At 44.8% G+C, this 21,956-nt stretch overlaps 1 protein-coding gene across 5 annotated transcripts in view; it reads right to left on the bottom strand.

Moving 5' to 3' along the window:
• SPECC1 (sperm antigen with calponin homology and coiled-coil domains 1) overlaps positions 1 to 21,956 on the bottom strand; it is a 457,476-nt gene that overhangs the window by 387,131 nt on the left and 48,389 nt on the right. For all 5 annotated transcript variants that reach the window (XM_055139258.1, XM_055139256.1, XM_055139257.1 and 2 more), the window contains exons 2-3: positions 15,019 to 15,109; positions 615 to 784 (exon numbers count right to left, since the gene is read on the bottom strand). In XM_055139258.1, coding sequence (XP_054995233.1) covers positions 615 to 761 — 147 coding nt within the window. In that variant the 5' untranslated portion in view covers positions 762 to 784; positions 15,019 to 15,109. The remainder of the gene's footprint in view (positions 1 to 614; positions 785 to 15,018; positions 15,110 to 21,956) is intronic.

Here is a 21,956-nt window from a genome sequence, read left to right on the forward strand (position 1 = left end):
GACAGTGGTGGAGCGAAGGTAGCAGAGGAAGTGGGATTAGTGTTGGAATATTGAATGTCTGTGACAAATCATCATGAACAACTTTGCAAACCACGCTGCTAAAATGGGAAAGTATAATATCTTAATTTTAAAACAAAAAACAAAGAAGATGAGACCTAAAAATTGTGCCCCAGGCCCACTAGGTTAGAAACCCAGAGAAAGAGAAGATGGAGACTGTCCTACTGACCTCAAGGGTTTCATGGAGAAAGAAGAGAGACTCCAAACCAAAAGAACAACCAATGGGGACTTACTGCTGCAGACTGGCAAGACAAGAATGGAAAATGGACAACTGGTCTACTAGGCAAACAGGTCTACTAGGCAAACTGATCTCAACACCCGTATAGTGGGTACAGCGAGAGTCTGGCTGGAGAGCAAGGAATTCCAGGCAAAAGGTCTTAGTTACTCCACTTAATATTTTTTTGATTAAGTTTCCCAACTACAGGATGTCCCTGCCACACTCCTTCAAGTTTGCTTTTTCTCCCAACCTCCTTTTCTACCTTGTGTGGTCACTAGTTTTCACACTGTCAAATCTTCCCAAATGTGGTCAGCAAAGGCAATGACCCTATGATCTTTACCTTGCTCAGTCGAGATTCAAAAGCCAACGAGGTTGAAGATTTAGAAGTCTTCATGCCAGAAGAAGCTGCAGGAAGAGGCCGTGCACGTTCTATCACATGACTCCCCGCCTTGATGACAGGGTTCCAGGGCTTGGCTGCACTCTTCATGTTGTCCTGGTAGGCCTGTCTTTCTGCAGAAGAGCAGAACAGAAAAACATCTCTCCACAAGTTGAACATTGTAAATATACCCCTTGTGAACTATATTCACTAGGCCAGAAGATAGCGTTCATGCCTAACATGTGTCTGACTCCTGGCACCATATGGTCCCCAAGCATCAAAGGGCTCAGCCCTGAAGGCCCCTGAGCACTACCAGGTATGCCCTGGAGAACCCCAGCAGCACTAGGCCCAGCAGCATTGCATCCTCAGTCCTTACACTGAACTCATGGTCCAGTTGCTAGTGTAGTCCCTAGGTCTCCTAAAGGCGGCACCTTAAAAAAAAAACCAACTCTACAGTCATCATATGTTTTATACATACAAGCCCTTCATATTTAGCTGCAAAATAGTATTCTGTTCATAAAATAATACCTTTGTACTAGGCTAACTCTACAACTTCACAAAAGCATTTATTAAACCATCACTGTATCACTGTCATCCTATTTCTCATTGATTTGTTCGAGTGGACACCAGTAAAGTCTCCATTGTGAGACTTGTTACTGTTTTTGGCATATCAAATACACCACAGGTAGCTTGCCAGGCTCTGCTGTGGATATTCTCAGTAGCTTGCCAGGCTCCCCGAGAGGGGCGGAGGAATCGAACCTGGGTCGGCCATGTGCAAGACAAATGCCCTACCCTTTATGCTATCACTCCAGCCCTATTAAACCATAAAAATTGCAATATTACTTATTTTGTAACATTACATTTTGTAACAGCACAATTTTTTGCTTTTTTTGAGCAAAAAATGATATTATTTAAAAGTAAAACATAGTTTAATTAGCTATAGCTGACATTATAGGGCAGTTATCACCCTGCTTAAAACATTTTATGAGGAAAATTTGTGTAAAGTAGCAGGAGACAGTTGAAAAACTAGTCACCTCTAAGAAACACAGAAAAGCAACAGATGCCAACTTCATCATAAACTCTGTGATTTGGGGCTCCCAAGTTAGATTCAATCACAACTTCCTTCTGCTCCACTTCTTTCTCCAAGTCAGAGGAAATAATTTAATTGAGAGGCTTCTCAGCAAGGACAACCAGCTCCTAATACAATTTGGAGTGACTTGAAGGATGCACATGTCCGAGAAAACTACCTAGAACTCATCCTGCCTCTCTGTTATCTTAACAGAACTGCCAGTGGAGGTACAGGGGGGTTGTTTTGATAGATTTTGAAACATATTTTGAATGATTTGGGAAGTATTTTCTATAGTGTGTTACAGAAAAATTATTCATAAAGATTTCAATGTCATAATTATTTCAGAACCATATTAGCTAACTTTATTCAACAAACAAATATTATAAACATCTGAGTAATATTGATTTTTTAAAAAAATATTTCTTATGTATTCTACTGATGTTTAACACCAATTATTTTTTCTTTATCAATCCACTATTTTTTTCTTTTTGGGTCACACCCAGTGATGCACAGGGTTACTCCTAGCTCATACACTCAGGAATTACTCCACATGGTTAGATTCGGGGGACCATATGGGATGCTAGGAATCATGGGTCAGCCACGTGCAAGGCAAATGCCCTACCTGCTGTGCTATCACTCCAGCACCTCAATCCACAATATTTAATGCTAGTTTCTACAGTAACACTGAAAGAATTTCTAGGCTAAGACCTATAGTAACCATTTTTATTAAGCTTCCCAATATAAAGTGAACTCTTAGAGATTGTTGGAGAAAATTACTGGTGAACTTTTCCAATTAATGCAGAATCTGTCTGTAGCAACATGTTAGTCTGATTCATGGAAATGACTTAAATAATTATTTTCTTAATTAAGGTACCCTTCTGTGTTATGATTATAACTACTTAGAACAACTCTAGGGCTTATTTTAGAAAACACAGGTGATTTAGCAAGGCATCTACATTTTCCAAAATTTTCCCAGGTTATCACTAAAATGAAACACCCCTTATGTTTTCCCCAAAAGAAAGGCAAGAAGGTGAAGATTAAAGGCAACAGAAAATGGATGGAAGTTTTCCTTGCCACCAATCCCCCAATGTTCAAAAAAGAAAAACCATCTCAGTCAAAACTCATGATCTAAATTCCTGTTCAATATCTGGAAACAAATCTGACAATCTTTTGTACAGCACACCTGAAAATTTTCAGCCATTTTCAAGGACTTATAAGTTGTCTTCCCCAAGACAGAGTTCTCAGGGACATTTCTTTTGTAGCACTATACATATTTCTTTATTCTCCTGGGACCTTCTGAACCCAGCCAAATTATAGCCAAATGAATGTGAACCTGAAACTTTTCTCACCTAGACACCACCCCCACACATACACCCACGCCTTGGGCACCATGTTCTTTTCCTAGCTCCAACTGCTCTTTCCCTTTCTTCTGCCCAGACTAGACATTCTATGTTGCTCTCATGCCCCAGTCCTTCAAGTGACCTTTCAGAATTAAAAACATACAAGAACAAAGTCACTAATGTCCCTGCCATCCTGCAGACCAGGAAGAGAACCCTCACGGCTGCACAGCGGCCTGGGATGGCTGTCTGGGGAGGAAAAGAGCAGTTTTCTAGCAGCTGCAAGAGGGAGAGAGTTGGCAGCTAAATGCAGCAGAACTATTCCTATGCATGGCTCAGTGGTTCCCGCCCCCTGCCCACTCTGTGTCTCAGACCATGACTTAGCAGCACCTCACTTCCAGCCCTTGACTCACCCACACCCAGAAACAATACCAGGATCTCCCCAGGGCTGGGCACACTGACATCACACAAACAAATTCCTGGTGAGCAGTGCTGCTCGCAGAGTGCTGCTCTGCTCTGCTAACACTGCAGCAGGATGGAGCAGCTAAATCAATGTCGGGTGGCAGCAGTCAGCCAGGTGTGCCAGTTAAGGAAGGCTCTCTTCCTGTGCAAACAGCAACCTATTTTCATTTGAAAACTTGAAAGAAAGAAAGCAAAGGGGAAAAGGAACACTGCCCACTGCCCGTGGCACCTAACAGTTAGACAGGACCAGCCTTAACACAGCTCAGGTGCTGAGAGACGCACAGGGAATACCACTTTTCCTGTACATGTGGATTAGGAAAGGAAAATAAATAGAAGGGCTCTGGTCAAGTATGCGAACATGAAGAAAGATCACTCTATTATTAATTCCCTGACTTCTGAGACCCTTCTAACCACCTCAAAGAACCAAACTGCCTAAGGAATTATAGTTCTGTGGAAAAAGGAAATCCCCCAAGGATGGGGAGAAGGTCTTCTCATGTTTTCTTAACATTTCCAAAAATTTTTTTCCTTACCAGGCTTCTTTTCTTCTAGGATAGTATAAGACTTATGTTTAAACTAGCTCATAAACTGGTAGTAGGAGTGAGGAGAGGAGAGGGAGGGAGCAGGCACGGTGATCGGTGATCGCAGAGACACTGTGAGACGTTTGGCCGTAGGAAGGTTGGGACCCACTCACAGGCCTCTTCCTCAGAGCACACCAGTCATGGTGATGCTCGGTTTCCTGGCTTCAGGACCATGTTGGAGCATCTCAGGGCCTCTGATTCACTCCCCTTTTAAGGCAAGAAAACAAAAAGGCAACTAGGAAACCATTCTGGACTATCACAAAATAGTAGCTGGGAGTGGAAGAGGGCAGCGAGGTCTCCACAAGCACAATAAGCATTAGGAAGTGGAAAGTTAAAGCATTCAAGTCTGAGAACTAACAAAATAAGAATGTCCACATAGCTCAATTACCAGGGGACTGGGCAGGAAATAGAATGTAAGTGAACATGTTGAAAATAACTAATATCTAATTGGGTTTTCTCTCAATCTTCTTAACAACAGTGGCTCATTTTTCTCCTCTAAAAAATGCAGTGTCAGGGTTTAAGCCTGGGATCCCACCCCAGTGGTGTGGACTGGTGAACATCTGGCAGTGTGAACAGACCTTTTATTTACCTCCAACTGAGGTAAATAAAACCAGAGGTTCTGCCATATATCTTGGTGGTGGGGAGCCCCCAACTAAGAAGTGTCTGACCTTTGTGGCAGTGGCCACAAAGAAACTCAGTGGTGGAGGAGGAGCCCTGGAGGCTGGTTCTGAGACCAGCACCTGCTTAATTTCCTAACACTGAAGCGTTAACACTGAGAATCAGATGTGGGTGCTGTCAGGGGAAGCCTGAGCACCAGCTGAAGCCTCGGGAAGCTTCAAAGTATTATTTTCCATGGTCTTAAAATGAAAAATCATCCTATTGGCCTTAGATTTAGTCCCAGAAAAATAGTCTCCTCCCTAGAGAAACCCACCTTCTCTCTTGAACACATCTCTCTTTCTTTCCCTTCACATTTCTTTAAATTTTCAATAAAAACTATTTTGCCTCACACAGACACACAGACACACACACACACACAAACAAAGCAAACAAACGGATTTCCACACAAGCATCAGAAAAAAAATCCTAAAATTCACTTATTTCATCGCAAAAGTCATTTTAAGAAACCATGAACTAGGGGGTTGGCGCAGTGGATAAAGTACTTGCCTTGCATGTGGCCAACCTGGGTTGGATCCCCAGAATCCCATATGGTCCCCCAAACTCACCAGGAATGCACTCCTGAATACAAAGCTAAGAGCAATCCCTGAGCATTGCCAGATGAGGCCCTAAAACAAAACTAAACAAGAGAAATCATGAACAAAGAAGAGGCCTGGTAGTTGGCTTGTAGAGAGCACAAACTTTGCACACAGGCAGGTCAGGCTCAATCCCCACATCGCATGGCCCCCGCAACCCTGATGACTATGCCCAGAGCAGCCGCCAGGCCCAAGGGAGGATGGCTCCAAAACCAACAGTCACAGTGACAAATAATAAAACAAAAACTAGAAGAAAAAGAACAAGTATACCACTCATCATGCCATGCCAAACCTGAAAACAAATTTTAAAATGAAACGAGAACTTTCAGGAAGTATGAAACACTGTCACATGGTGGGGATCCAAAACCCATAGAGTATAATCTGGGAATAGGAAACAGGGAGCAGTTAAATCGCCAAATAAGAAGCACAGACTCTAGAAGAGGCTGATCTCTGGAAGCCACTCTGACTCTGAAGCTGAACCAAGCAACTGAAGAGCTGCAAGGCCACTGAACCAGTTGTTATTTCCTTACTTCCAATGTGGCTTCACAGCAAAGAATCCCTGCCAAAGAGGGGAGAAGGAAACTTCAGCAACTTCCACTTAGTTACTGTGATTTAAAAAAAATAAAATAAAAAGGAGCCCAGAGCAAAGGAGATGTACAGAGGGTAAAGACGCTTGCATTACACACACCAGACCCAAGTTCGATCCTCTGCACCCTATATGGTCCCCTGGGCCTGCCACCGGTGATCTGTAAGTGCAAAGTGAGGGCTAAGCTCTGTGCACAACTGGGTGTATTCCCAAAACCAACAAACAAAAAACTGTTACCCTTGGATGTTGCCATTTGTTGCAATTGATCTTCAAGACTGGAATAAAGATAGACTTTCAGACCAATGGAACAGAATTGAGAGCTCAGAGATACATCCTCAGGTATATGACTATGAATCTTCAACAAAGGAGCAAAGAGCATGAAATAGAGCAAGGACAGCCTCTTCAACAAACAGTGATGGGAATACTGGTCAATCATGGGTAAAAAAATAAAATTTGACCTTATCTCACACCAATTAAGTCCATTGATAAGAGACCTGAACCCAAAATCATATTGAGGAAAACATAAGCAGAATCATTCATGACATTGAATCTAGAGGCATGTTTAATGATTCCATCCCACTGACTAAGCAAACAAAAGCAAAGATAAACAAATGGGACTATATAAAACTGAGAAGCTTCTACTCTGCAAAAATGGCCAGAATAAAAAGACACATCACAGGGCCAGAGCAATAGTACAGTGAGTGCACTTGCCTTGCACATGACCAACTATAGTTTATATATATATATATATATATATATATATATATATATATATATATATATAAGAGGTAACACTTGTAAAACTTAAGAAAAAGCAATTGACCTCATCAAAAAATGGGGAGGAGATATGAACAGAAACTTCCTCAAAGAAGAAATGCAGGGCCGGAAAGATAGTACAATGGGTAAGGTACTTGCTTTGATCCAGTCAATCTGGGTTTGATCCCTAGCACCACATATGGTACCCTAATTGCTGCCAGGAGTCGTCCTTGAGTACAGAGCCAGGAATATTCCTGAGCATAGCTGGTAGTGCTCCCCAAAAAATAAAAGAAGGAGACATACAGATGGTCAATAGTGATATGAAAAAATGCTCAGGATCCCTTCAGAAAAATGCAAATCAAAATAACAATGAGATATTACTTCACACCAGTGAGACTGGTTCACATATAAAGGAACAAAAACAACACTGCTGGTGTGAATGTGTGATAAAAGAAAGCCTCACACACTGCTGGTGCAAATGTTGATTGGTTCAAACTTGTTGTAAAACAATATGAGCACCTCAAAATACTAAGACTTGCACTTCCATATGAACTAGCAATTCCACTTCTTGGCTCTTGACCAAGGGCCCAAAAGCTATATTCAGAAAAATTTGTGATTCTATGCTAATTGCAGCACTATTCACAGTAATCAAAATATGGAAATAATCCAAGTATTCAAAAAAGGATGATGATAAAGAAACCATGGAATATATACATAATGGAGTACTACTCAGCTATAATAAATGGCAAAAATCATGCAATTTGCTGCTATGTGGATGGATTTGAAGAGTATCATGCTGAGAGTCGGAAGGAGAGATACAGACACAGAATGATCTCTCTCATATGTGGAATATAAAGAAACATAGCAAAGGAATAACAAATAACCAAAGACAATCAAAGAGAATGTCTTAGCCTGAGAACTGGTCTAAAGAACTGGCTTCAATGTACCTTATGGATTCTGGTCTGATGTTGAGGTCTTTAATCCATTTTTATCTGACTTTTGTGCATGGTGTTAGGTAGAGGTCTGAGCCCATTTTTTTTTTGCATGTAGCTGTCCAGTTTTGCCAGCACCATTTGTTCAAGAGGCTTTCCTGCTCCACTTCACATTTCTTGCTCCCTTATCAAAGATTAGATTATCATATGTTTGAGGGTGTGTGTAAGGATATTCAACCCTGTTCCATTGGTCTTCAGCTCTGCCTTTGTTCCAATACCATACTGTTTTAGATACAAAAAAGTATAGTAGAAATGACATCTGCACTTGTATGTTCATTGCAGCACTGTTTACAAAAGCAAGAATCTGGAAAAATCCCAAATGCCTGGCAACATATGACTGGTTAAAGAAACTTTGGTTCAATGGAATGGAATACTATGCAGCTGTTAGCAAAGATGAAGTCATGAAATTTGCATATAAGTGGAAGAACATGGAGAGTATCATGCTAAATGAAATAAGTGAGAAAGAGAGGGAGACATAGAAGAACTAGACTCATTTGTGGAATATAAAGTAACAGAGTGGGAGACTAACACCCAAGGACAGTAGAGATAGACCAGAAGAATTGCTCCAAGGCTTGGAAGCCAGCCTCACATGCTGGGGGAAAAGGCAGCTGAGATAAAGAAGGGACCACCAAGTAAAGGATGCTTGGAGGGCCCACTCAGGATGGGAGATGTGTGCTGAAAGTAGACTGTAGACTGAATATGATGTCTGTATTGCAAACCACAACACCCAAAAGGAGAGAGAGAGAGAGAGAGAGAGAGAGAGAGAGAGAGAGAGAGAGAGAGAAAGGAGGAATGCGCCTGCCACAGAGGCGGGGGTGGGGATGGAGGGGTGGTGGGAGGGATATAGGGATCATTGGTGGTGGAGAACGGGCACTGGTGGAGGGATGGGTACTCGATCATTGTATGACTGAAACATAAGCATGGAAGTTTGTAAGTCTGTAACTGTGAATCACAGTGATTCATTACAAAAGAAAAGAAAAGAAAAGAAAAGAGAAAAGAAAAGAAAAGAAAAGAAAAGAAAAGAAAAGAAAAGAAAAGAAAAGAAAAGAACTGAGCTTATCATGATGGGGCTTGTGGTGTTAGGTTGGGGAATGGGCGGGCACTATGGTGGAGGGTGTGGTGATGGAACACTGTATCTATGAAACCCTATCATTAACAGTATTGTAAATCATGGTGCTCTAAAATTTTGAATTTCAGTTAAAAAAAGAAAGAAAAGGAGATGAAAACAAAATACTAAAAAAAATCCCTTTTTATAGGAAAAGTTTCAAATGATCTGCTGGAGATAAATAAGATAAAAACAAAACCATTTTACAGTACACAAAAACCATTCAATGGACAATCTCTAGAAACATAGGTTGAACAAAAAACACACTAAGAACCAAATCAACTGGCACCCTGATCTTGGCCTTGCCTGGTTCTAACATCACAAGAAATAAATTTCTGTTGTTTAAATCACACAGTCTGTATTTATTATACAACTCCAGTAAACTAATATAGTCCAGGATTATAAAGAACTTCTACAACTCAATAACAAAAACAAAGGTAATTGGGAAATGGACAAAGGACTTGAATGGATATTTCTCCAAAGAAAATGTACAAATGGTCCATTAGTACATGAAAAGAAGTTCAACATCATTGGTGATTAGGGGCATTCAAGCAACTACAGTGATGATTAGGGACATGCAATCACACCCATTAGAATTGTTACTATGAGAGAGAGAGAGAGAGAGAGAGAGAGAGAGAGAAGAAAATAAAAATGTTGGATATCAACCCTAAGTGTCTTAGGCTTCATCAGTGAACTGCTCCTTTTCCTCCTCCCAGAGAAGCTTATCATGCCCTTGCTAGCATTCCTAATTTAGTTAAAGTTTATCTTTAACCTTTCCTTTGTATTTTACCTCTCATTGTTACAGTTCCCCAAGTCAGTCTTGATTTCTTATAAGTTCTTATAAGCCAAAACGGTCTGGTAATTCTGAACATTGTATTTGTACTGCTTTGTATTTGAAGTGTTGTGTATTTGTACCTGCTTTTATATCTCCCCTATATCCTTTTTATATTTTACTATAGAGCAGTGTTCTTTGGTTAAACACAGAAAGACCATTAATGCTATGCTCCAAATATTTGGGAGTTGATTGACTCTGAAATATATCTACTTCTGGGCATCATTGACTCAGTTTTAGGAACTACAGCAACTAAAACCCCAAAAGGGAGGTCCTACCGTGGGACTGGGATGGACCTGAGGAGAGTGGAAAAGGTACCCAGGCATCGAAATGGGGTATGTCTAGAAAGCATAAAAACATGGTCTTGTTGTTTATGACTGAAGAGATAGGCCCCCTATGGGGAAGGAGAAGCTGAACTGACCTGAGGATTTAGTTTGGGATTTATGGTAAAAGCCTTGCTTGCTCTCAGAGCCCAGAGAACTAAGTGTTGTGATCTTTGTTTCACTGTGTTTATCCAAACAACTGCAAGTGTTGATAACATATACAACTAGAAGGAAAGATAAAAGCAATGTAGATGTCCCTAGGAGACAGTGTCTCCTTGTGTTAATCAGCCCAAGAGAATTTCCTATGTTTATCCATATAAATGATCCATGTAAATTTCTAGATGTCTTACCAACATAAATGATCAATCACACCTAGGTCCTGTTCTTCAACTCCCTCAGATATCCTATAAGTATGGTAGCAGTTCTTAATTAAATGGGCCATTTTTACCATCAGGCTGTGATCCCTGTCTCCCCGTCTCCCCGTCTCTCTGTCTCTGCTGGGGAGGCCTGTGAAGGACGGAGGTGGCTCTGGGACACCCAATGCACACGCATCATCACAGCAGCCCCCCCTCCCACTGGACCCACACATTATTTTGTGAACTCACAACAGAGATTATAAAGAAGTTGAAAATTTAAGGCAGAGGGGTGAGGGGGGGAAGGGGAAAAAAATCTTTGGCCCTTGGAATTCTTATACACCTTTTTGGTTTTGTTTTTTGTGGGTAAGGGATCAAGTCCAGGGCCTCAAACAAGTGGGGCATGTGGCCCTCTCACACACTATTGACGGAAATGTAACATGCTGCAGTGTCCCTCAGATTATCCTGAGAACTGGTCTATAGAACTGAGCTTACCAGGCACAGGAAAATGAGGGTAGGAAGGTAGGCTGAGGGTGGGGACACTTAGATAGAAGGCATGGTTGCATGTGTTTCATGCAAACAGCTGCTGTTTGCATGAAATCCTATCATTAACAGTACTGTAAATAACTGGGCTTTCATTTTTTTAAAATTAATACAGAAATGGATTTAACATATGATTCATCAATCCATATCTGGATAGATTCCCAAGTCATTGAAAAGTCTCAAAGAGACACTTGTATACCTTTGTTCATAAAAACATTACTCACAATAGTCCAAAGGTAAGAGCAACCCGATATCCATTGGCGGATAAGTGGTGGTTGCTAGTGGGTGGGGGGAGGAAGGGAGAAGGTTTCTGAATCTGTAAGGAGGAAACAATTCCACACTGGGTGGTGGTGAGGGCTATACAACAAAGCGAATGGACTTAATGCACTGAGCTGTGTACCCTCCAAATAAGGACAATTAAATAGTATGTGTATCTTATTACAATTTTTAATGTAATAAAAATAAAACAAAAATAGTAGAGCAGAAGGAAATCTGAGGCTTCCCTCTCTATTGGGGTAGAATGTCTAGAATGTAGTTCTAGCTTGGGGTCCAGTGCCTGCTCCTGTTTGTCCACAGCATGTCAGCGTGCCAGCAAGCCATGCTCAGGAATATGGATGACGGAGTGAGGAGCAGGATTTGGAGAAGCAATATAAGAGGGTTTAGAACCCTGGGTGGTAGGACCATCAGCGCCCTTAGGATTGCAGTGGTGAGTGGAGGAAGCATCTGGACCCCAAGTGCACTGGGCCCCCAAACAGAAGCTACGACCTCCAATTGAGAAGATTTAGCTGTGAGAGCAGGAGGGGCAGGTGATGCCTCCCTCTGATCTGTCACACACCTCCCCCCAGTCAAGCCTCCCTCTAATCTGTCCTTCTTGAACTTACCAGGAAGGTACGAAGCCTGGACATAGAAGGCACAGAAAGCTCAACACTGCTACCTGACACTCATGGCCTGGCCAGTGTCAACTACCGCTGCCTCCAAAGTGAGCTCAGGGCCTCCAACTGTGTCAGAGGACTCCTCGGGATGCTCCTGGACTTCCCCAGAACTTAGCTGTGCAGTGGCTTGGGAGCTGGTTCTAGGGGGCAGCCTCCCACCCACACCTGACTGCCACCAAACCCGCAGAGGGCACAGCACAGCCCCTTCAGGAAGTCCTCCCAAGAGTTCATCCTTCCCAGAATCTGGACAGACTTTGAAAAGCTCAATTCTGTTTTCAAAGGCAGGAGACATTTAGGTTATTGATTTTCCATTGACACCATTGATTTGGTGTTCATCCCTCTGATACTTGGGGGTCACCAAGCCACATGCGCAGCAGTGCTGGGTGGGGAGCAGACAAATGCTACCAAGAACGGAACCCGGCCCTCACATCCAGGTTCAAGTTCAGTTTATTTTTCAGTCAGTGTTGCTCAACCCTGCCCTCCTGCCCGGCCTGAGGGGAGCGGTGGGGACACGGAGAGATCGCTGTCTTGCGGCTATACTAGTTGTGCCTCACGGCAGTGGCAGCAGAGAGAATCTGAGGAGCTGCCACCAACCCGTACCCACTCAGGGACACACTACATCAGGCTGCACCCACCTGGGACTCGCGCTGAGCACTTGCCGGTTCCTCCCCCCGCCCCGCCTAGGGGCTCAAGCAGCTAAGAATTCCCATATGCTGTGTCTGTTTTTGTGTCCTTGTTTTTGTTTCAAGGTCACACCTGTCGAGATTACTCTTGGCTCTGCACTCAGAAATGACTCCTGGCAGTGCGCAGGGGACCATAATGGTGACCATAACGGTGACCAGGGATCGAACCCGGATCTGCCGCATGCAAGGCAAATGCCCTACCCGCTGTATCGCTCTTGCCAGTTCAGACGTTCTTCTGAGACCTTTCTCACCCCCGCTCGCAGACCCCCAGAAAACTCAGCCGCTCCCTACTGGCGCTTGTGTGTCCCGGCTGCAGCGCCTCCCCCTGCCCTCGCCAGTCCCCACAGCCCTCCCTGGGGCTCCTGCCAATGTCAGTGCTCAGGCTTCCCGCGCACTGCCCAACCTGGCTGAGTCTCGGGAGGAGCCAGGCACTTGCTGTTCCTGCTGCCCAGAATGCTCTGCCTGCTCCTGCGGGGTGGGGCTCAGGGGACCAGCGGTGAGGGGGTCTTTCCCTTTTGGTTTCTGCCCAAGATGTTTCCGTGAACAGACCAGTTTTCCCTACTCTACTGTAACTCCACCACCCTGTATACCTGTAGTTCTTCATTTCTTCAGGGTTTTTAACACCAGACACCGTCACAACCATTGATTAACTATCCACTTCACTGTGCCACCACGGATGCTCTAGGAACACTATCCTCATCCCATACTCATCGTGGTGCTTCTGTCCTGTGTACGAGGCCCGAGCTCACCTGGCAGTGCTCAGGGTTACTCCTGGCTCAGGGATAACTCCTGGTTGTGTTCAGAGGACCATATGGGATGTGGGGGTTGGAACCTGGGTCAGCCTCGTGCAAGGCAAGTGTCTACCCACTGTGCTATTGCTCTGACCCCAACATTTAAAAATTTTTATGGTTAAGATTTCAGATGTCAGAGCTGGAACGATAGTACAGCAGGTAGCGCATTTGCCTTGCACACAGCTGACCCAGGTTCAATTCCCAGCATCCAATATGGTCCCCCGAGCACCGCCAGGAGTGATTTCTGAGTGTATGAGCCAGGAGTAACCCCTGTGTATTGCTGGGTGTAATCCAAAAAGAAAAAAAAAGAAAAAGAAATAAAAATAAAATATTTCAGATGTCTTGGCAGTACAATGGGTAGTATTTGTACACAGCTGAACTGGACTTATCCACATACAATCCCTTGAATACCACTAGGAGTGATCCCTGAGCACAGAGTCAGGGGTAAGCCCTGCATACCACCAGATGTGAAAGAAAATTTTTTTTCAGATGTCTTAACTGAAATAATATAAATGGATTTATGTTCGATGCTTTGTTAAGTGGTAGCTGATTGTAACAATAGACTTAGGGACTCTATAATTAAAAGTGTCAAATTCAACTACCTCATAATTTGTCCAGATTTTCCTGTTTATTTGTAACTGGGGCTTGAAAGTCAAATGGGCCAAGGGGCAAAGCCCTGTGATGTCGGTGGCGCAGTCTTTAGGACAAGAGGCCAGCCAGTGCTTACTCCCTCTGCTGGGTTTCCTCTCGGGACAGGCAGGGCGTGCACAGCAACTGCCCCACCCACCCCAGCCCACTGAGAGAACCCCAAGCTTCCTCCCACACCCCAGAGCCTGAACTACAGAGACCCAGAGGCGAGGGCACAAATCCTCTCCCCAGCACTCCTGAGCCCAGCACGCCAAGGTGCTCCTGTGATCAGAGCACTGGGCTCTCAGCACACCCACTACCCGCTTTGCTTGCTGTGCCTGAATCACTAGCCTCTGGCCACATGATATCGTAAGGGGTGACAACACCAGTAAACTGCAAAGGGGCCCCCCCAACAGAAGGAACAACAGCGCCTTGCTAGGAGAGGACCCGGAGAACCCTACCCACATTCTAGGTGTACATCAGAGATAGGAATCCACCCAGATCCCCGTGAGGCCACACTGCAGAGCCAGGGGCGTCTAGGGTAGGACTTTCTCAGAGGGCTCACTTTCCCTTCCCTACTGGACCAGACATTATTTTTCTCAGCGTTAAAAGACCTGTGCCCATCTCCCGTGGTTCCTCAACATGGCATCTTCCACCCCAGGTAGGGGCTCTCCGAATGCCAAGGGAGGAATTAGCTGACAAATGCCCAAGCCATCTTCACTCATTTCTATCAATGGGAACAACCAACTTAATAAAGTAAAATTTGAAATTTCAACATATAGAAGTTATACAGGGAAAAATCCAAGTCTTGGACTCTTATTATTTTCTTCCTCCTATTTTGGGAGGGGTGCTCCCAAGGCTCAGGAGACTAAGGGCCACTCCCAGCAATAGATGGGTCAGTCTTGGGCTGGCTCTACGGTGCCTCTCAGACTGATAGTAGAGTATGGGGAAGGAGAATGGGGCATGAGGCACTTGAGATCATAGTGACCCTGAGTCATTGCCAGGGCAGGCTCCTTACTCCTCAAGCCTGCGGTGCTCAGGGGTCCTCTTGGCTCTACGCTCAGAGAGCACTTCTGGCAGTGCTCAGGGGAACATACAGGGTCCAAGGGATCAAGCCTGGATCAGGCTCATGCAAGGCGAGCACCTTACCTGTTGTACTATCTCTCCGGCTCCCCTCCCTTGCTTCCTGATCAGCACTGACACTCTTCTTTGAAGATGGTGCAATGGCACCATTGGAGACCTGTGGTAGAGGCCAAGCACAGGGTAGAAGTGAGTTTTCTGTAGCAGTGACAGTCACCTGAAAACAACCCCTCGCAAGAGCAGAGTTCTAACTGGAGCCCACTGACACCGAGGGCTGCGGCCTAGAGACGCTGGAGGCCAGCTGCAAAGGACCCTTGGCACTCTGTCTTGGAGTCCCGAGAACTGATGAGCTTTCTGAGAGAACTCGTGTCCTCAGCAGCCAGAAGTGGTCATTAAAACAACACTTGGGGGCTGGAGGGCTAGTACAGAGGCTAAAGTGTTTGCCATGCAAGCCGCTGACATGAATTCAATTCTAGGGCAACATAGGGTGCCCCAAGCAATGCCAAGAGTTATCCTTGAGCACAGATCCAAGAGTAAGCCTTGAACACTGCTGAGTGAAACCCCAAACAAAGCAAAAACAAAAGACCACACTTGAAAAAGCTCTTTCCATGAGATATTCTGAGATCATACTAGTTCAGTATGTTCGGGGACAAGACTGAGACATGACTCTGTGGCACCTTTCAGCTATCAAGAAAACTGGCAGTGTGCCAGGAGGAGCAGCGTGTCGAGGGGAGCTCCCTGCCATGGCTCGGGAGTGGTAAAGGGCTTAGCAAAGATGCAGTGGTGAAAGCCATACCAGAAGTGCCAGGAACAGTGGCTACACAGTCGGGGGAAGCCAACGGCGCAGACCTAGGGGACAGCCTGCTTGGCTCACCCAGCGGCAGGAAGGAAAGAAGGGAAGACAGAGCTTCCCTGGAACCTCTGCAGGTGCAAGGGTGCAGAAAGCTCACGCACGCCTGAACATGGGCCTCTGTGTGCAGCCTACACAACCCCTCCACGGGCAAAGCCCCTCCTCGCACAGGCTAAGTCTACCTTTGCTCTGGATTTCATACTGACATGGGATTTAGTGAGATCACCAAGATAGCGATTTCTCTTGTTTTCTCATTCCTGAAATACTCTTCTTACCCCGGGGCTTCAGCACTTGTCCCATAGTGCCAGATAGCGACTGCTGTGGAGTTATTTGGTGCCTGGCACACTCGGTACGCTGTCACTCCCAGCACAAAATGCTTCTGCTGTTCTATTTTAAACGGGTACAATAGCCTCAAATATGAGGAGGAGGCTGCAGGCTGCTCCTGGGATTACCTCGTGTCCCTTGCATGGTCCTTGGAGGCGAATCTGTAAGAAACAGCCCCAGGATCTGGCCCTAGGGGAGAAGGCAGAGCCAATGAACTGCTGCCAGGGCCCCCCACGGAATCTCTGTGACTCCCTGATGTGAGCCCTGGCCCTCAAACCAAGTCAAACAGCACGAGCCAAGTCCTAGCCTCCCCTGCCTTGTCTTTGCTTTGGAGGCGCACCCCCGCACTCTGCCCTCTACCCCTGCACCCCGCCCTCAGGTCCCCCAGCACAGCAAATGACAGGGCAGCTGCTCTCTTATCCAGCTCAGCTCCCCACAGTGCCCTGGGCCCCAAACCATCCACTTCCTTTCTGGATGTCCACAGGCTCTGCTCCCCACCTGGGGCCAGGAAACGGCCCTGCCCTCCCAACAATACCCAAAGCAGAATGCATAAAAATAAACTTCTGAAAAAAATTGAACTCGATCAAATTTAAAACTTCTGCTCTTCAAAAGACATTGTTGAGGTCTAGGGAGATGATGGCTTAGAGGGCCCATGAGTAAGCTCAGTGTGCAGGCCAGCACCACGCCAGCCTGGGGGCTGTCGGTATGCATCCCCCACCCCACAAAATGATAGTGTTGGACTGGAGAGGGAGTATAACAGGTAGGTTTCTTGCTTTGCCAGTGGCCAACCCAGGTTCAATCCCTGACACCACATATGGCTTCTGGGTTCCACCAAGAGTGATCCGTGAGCAGAGTCAAGAGTAAGCCCTGAGCATTGTTGGGTGTGTGGCCCCAAAAGCCAAAACAAAACAACACCAAAAAACCAAAAAAACATTGTGAAGAAAAAAGACAAGGGGAGGGGAAAGGAAGCATCTGCAAAACAAAACTGATAAAGGACTTGATTCCAGAATTTATAAGGAACTCCACAAAATTCAGTAATGGCCAACACAATTCAATGATGAAAATTTTGAACATAAACCTCACTGAAGAAGATACTTTGCAGGTAAACAAGCACATGAAAAATTGTTAACCATCATGACTCATCAAGTAAAGGCAAACTGAAGCAAATGGGCTATTATTACAAATGTTAGAATGGCCACACATTTAAAAATCAAAGCAGGATCAAGTGCAGGATATGGGGCAAGTAGAACCTTGATTCATTGCTGGTGGATATGCGGATAGCATGGCTGTGCTATAAAATAGTGCAAGAATCCACACGGTACATGGAGGAAAATGTAGGCAGAACACTCCATAACATTGAAGCTAAAGGCATCTTTAAGGATGAAACACCACTCACCAAGCAAGTGGAAACAAACATAAACAAATGGGACTACGTCAAACTAAGAAGCTTCTACACCTCTAAAGAAACAGTGACCAAAATACAGAGAGAGCCCACGGAATGGGAAAAAATATCTACCCAATACCTATTAGATAAGAGGCTAATATCCAGTATATACAAGGCTTTAGTAGAATTGTACAAGAAAAAACCTCCAACCTCATCAAAAAATGTGAAAAAGAAATGAACAGAAGCTCCCTCAAAAAAGAAATACAAATGGTCAAAAGGCACATGAAAAAACTTCTCTACATCTCTCATCAGGGAGATGCAGATAAAAACAATAAGATATCATCTCACACCACAGAGACTGGCACACATCAAAAAGAACAACAATAACCAGTGCTGGCGTGGATGTGGGGAGAGAGGGATTCCTTTTCATTTTGGTGGGAATGCCAACTGGCCCAGCTTTTATGGAAAATAATATGGGCATTCCTTCAAAAACTAGAAATTGAGCTTCCATATGACCCCACAATACCACTTCTGAGAATATATCCCAAGGGTGCAAAAAATCACAGTAGAAATGACATCTACACCTGTATGTTCATTGAGGCACTGTTCACAATGGCCAAAATATGAAAAAATCCGAGTGCCCAACAACAGATGACTAGTTAGACTGGTTAAAGAAATCCTAGTATAGCTACACAATGGAATACTATTAAGCTGTTAGGAAAGATAAAGTCATGAAATTAGCTTATAAGTGGATGGTCATGGAGAGTATCATGCTAAGTGAAATGAGTCAGAAAGAGAGGGACAGACATAGAAAGCTTGCACTCATCTGGGGAATATAAAATGATAGAGTAGGAGACTAATACCCAAGAATAGTAGTATAAAATACCAGGAGGTTGACTCCATAGCTTGGAAGCTGGCCTCACATGCTGACCGATGTCGCTGTTGTCCCAAAATTCCAAACGGGATTGGACCACTGTCTCCTTCGTGCGAAATTCTACTTCACAGACCGGAGAGAAAAGTCTGCAAAATTTAAGTCTAAGAAGGCAACTCCTAGAATTACCACCAACTGGAAGCTCTTTGGAACTATTGCAGCAACGTGGGAAGATGCTGTCCTTGACAACATCGACGAGGAATACGATCGACTGGTTCAGGACCTCCATGTCTGTGCGAAGAATGCCGAGAGTGAGAAAGCCACAAACAGACGCCTGTCTTTGGAAACTCTCGAGCTCATTCGTTGACGTGGTTTGGCGCGAGCCTCAGGCAACCACAAGCTAACGACTGAGCTCACAAAGCTGTGCAGAGATGCGATAAAGGAAGACCTCAAAGAGAGAAGAGCAGCAGTGTTGGCCAGTGCAGCAGAAGCCGGGAAAAGTATTAGCAACGCTCGCCTGTCCTTCGCCTACTACAAGACCAAGATGACTGCACTCCGACGTCCCAATGGATCTATCACATCCTCGAGAAAGGCAATGGAGAAAATTATTCACGACTTCTACTCGAATCTCTTTGACAGCCATGTCCACCTGCCCACATACCAAATTCCGCAGGATGGATATGTCGTTCCCAACGTTCTCCCTTCTGAAATCTGCCGCCAGTACTCATCAATACACTGGCTCGACTCCTCACATGCTACCTGTCTGAATTCAAGGTTCCATCTCAGAGGAAAACTAGTAGGACCGTTCTATTGTACAAGAAAGGAGACATCCACGACATTGGCAACTATCGCCCAATCTGCCTGCTGTCTGTCATCTACAAGTTGTTCACTCGTGTCATCCTGAATAGAATAGGCAGAACACTAGACGAAGGACAACCATGCGAGCAAGCCGGGTTCCGAAGGGGATGCAGCACATAGACCATATCCACACAGTGACCAAACTCATTGAAGTGTCTTGAGAGTTCAAGATGCTGCTTTGTCTGACATTCATCAACTTAAAGAAGGCCTTCGATTCTGTTGAGACTGAGGCAGTCATTGAAGCCCTGGCCAAACAGGGCATTCAAACTCAGTATATCAAAATCCTCCTCGAACTGTATTGTGGATTCACCACCAGGATCTCACCATTCTACAAGGAAGTGATCATTGATGTAAAGAGAGGGGTGCGGCAGGGTAATACCATTTCACCGAAACTCTTCAGTGCTGCCCTTGAGAACATCATGTGACAATTGGAATGGGAAGGAATGGGAGTGAAGATAGACAGTCGGCAATTACACCACCTCGGCTTCGCTGATGACATCGTTCTTATAACACCAAACAGTAGCCAAGCGGCACAAATACTGGCCAACTTCGAACACGAGTGTGGAAAGGTCGGATTGCAGCTGAATCTCAACAAGACGATGTTCATGAAAAACAAACTGGTCCCTGAAGCTCCATTTGCTCTCAATGGAATGAACATCTCCGAATGCAGCAGCTATGTGTACCTGGGTCTAGAAATCAACATGAGGAATGATTTGGTGCCAGAACTGCGCAGGAGGAAGAGAGCAGCGTGGAATGCCTTCAAGAGTGTCGAAGAGGTGGTTAAGAGAATGAAGAACCTCCGACTCCGGGCACATCTTTTCGATTCCACCATTCTTCCTGCAGTAACATATGCCTCAGAGACCTGGGCCCTATGCAAGCAGGATGAGAATGCTATTAGGGTATCCCAAAGAGGAATCAAAAGAGCTATGCTGGGAATATCATGTCTCACTTAAGTGAAAGGAGGAATCCGGAGTTCTGACCTCCATCGATGGTCAAAAATCAAGGATGCTGTCTCGTTTGCCAAGGCATCAAAAATCAGATGGGCTGGTAATGCGATTTATAGACGACCGCTGGAATAGAGCTGTTACCGACTGGATACCACGGGACGTCAGAAGACCTCGTGGCCGCCCACCAACTAGATGGTCAGATTTCTTCATCAAATCCCTGAATGAACGATTTGAGGCTCTTCCTGTTCCTGGAGCAAACAGATATCATTGGGCTGCACTAGCACGCGACAGGGATGAATGGAGACGTTATTGGCACCCGCTCGAGCAAATCGAAGATCAACGGGACTACAAGTGATACAATAAGAGACTAATACCTAAGGACAGTAGACACAAGGGCTAGGAAGATTGTTCCATGGTTGGAAACCTGCCTCATGAACTGGGGGAGAAGGCAGCTGGAATAAAGAAGGTATCACTACATCAAGGATGGTTGGAGGGATTACTCAGGATGGGAGATGTGTGCTGAAAGTAGATAAAGGACCAAACACAGTGGCCTCTCAGTATGTATTGCAAACTATAATACCCATAAGTAAAGAGAGAAAGTAAGAGGAAAATTATCTGCCATAGAGGTGGGAAGAGGGGTGGGACGGGAGTAGGGGTGGGGTGGAGGGTACCAGGGATATTGATGGTGGAAAACGTACACTGGTGGAGGAAAGGGTATTCTATCATTGTATGACTGAAACTCAAACATAAAGTTTTGTAACTGTAGTTCACAGTGATTTAACAAAAATAAATAAATTTTAAAAAATAAAACAGTGCAAGAGTTTCCTGTAGAATTAAACTTACAATAAGATTCACTGTATTGAACCAAATATTTTTTTCTTTTTGGGTCACACCTGGCAATGCACAGGGGTTACTCCTGGCTCTGCACTCAGGAATCACCCCTGGCGGTGCTCAGGGGATCATATGGGATGCTGGGAATTGAACCCGGGTCGGCCGCATGCAAGGCAAACACCCTACCCACTGTGCTATTGCTCCAGCCCCCTGTATTGAACCAAATAATCAAATCTTTCTGTAACTCTGTCCCTTCTCTTCCCTGCTGGCCACTTATCATCCTCGCTGCCCCAAAATTAGAACTCTCTGGGGTTAGGAAATGCTAAAACAAAATGGCCCAATGTCTACCGGAAGACATGAAAATTTCTCTCTAATTAGATCATATTTGGTTCTCACCTCTTTATAATATTTTGATTCTAACTGGACCATATAGAACCTCAAGAACACTATTTTTTCCTTTTTCTTTAAGTGAAGCGAATAGTTTTTGTTTCTGTTTTTGCTTTTTGGGTCACATCCGGCGATGGACAGGGATTACTCCTGGCTCTTCACTCAGGAATTACTACTGGCGGTGCTCAGGGGACCATATGGGATGCTGGGATTTGAACCCGGGCCGGCCGTGTGCAAGTCAAATGCCCTACCCACTATGCTATCACTCCAGCCCCAAGCAAACAGTTTTCACTGAAAGAAATTGGAAGAAATGTGAGGGAAAGAATGGAGAAAGAGAGAGAAATATATGTTCAAGTGAGAGCAAGGGCTTCTCCAGAAGGGAAAAGCACCACTCAAGAAGATTTTTGTTTGTTTGGCCACACCCAGCAGTGCTCAGGGGTTACTCTTGTGCTCAGATAGGGATCGGGGAACCATATGTGGTGTCTGGAATCTAACCTGAGTCAGCCGTGTGCAAAGCAAATGCCTTACCAGCTGTACTATCTCTCCAGCATTCAA

The sequence above is a fragment of the Sorex araneus genome, chromosome 5, assembly GCF_027595985.1.
Source record: "Sorex araneus isolate mSorAra2 chromosome 5, mSorAra2.pri, whole genome shotgun sequence".
Classification (NCBI taxonomy): Eukaryota; Metazoa; Chordata; class Mammalia; order Eulipotyphla; family Soricidae; genus Sorex; species Sorex araneus.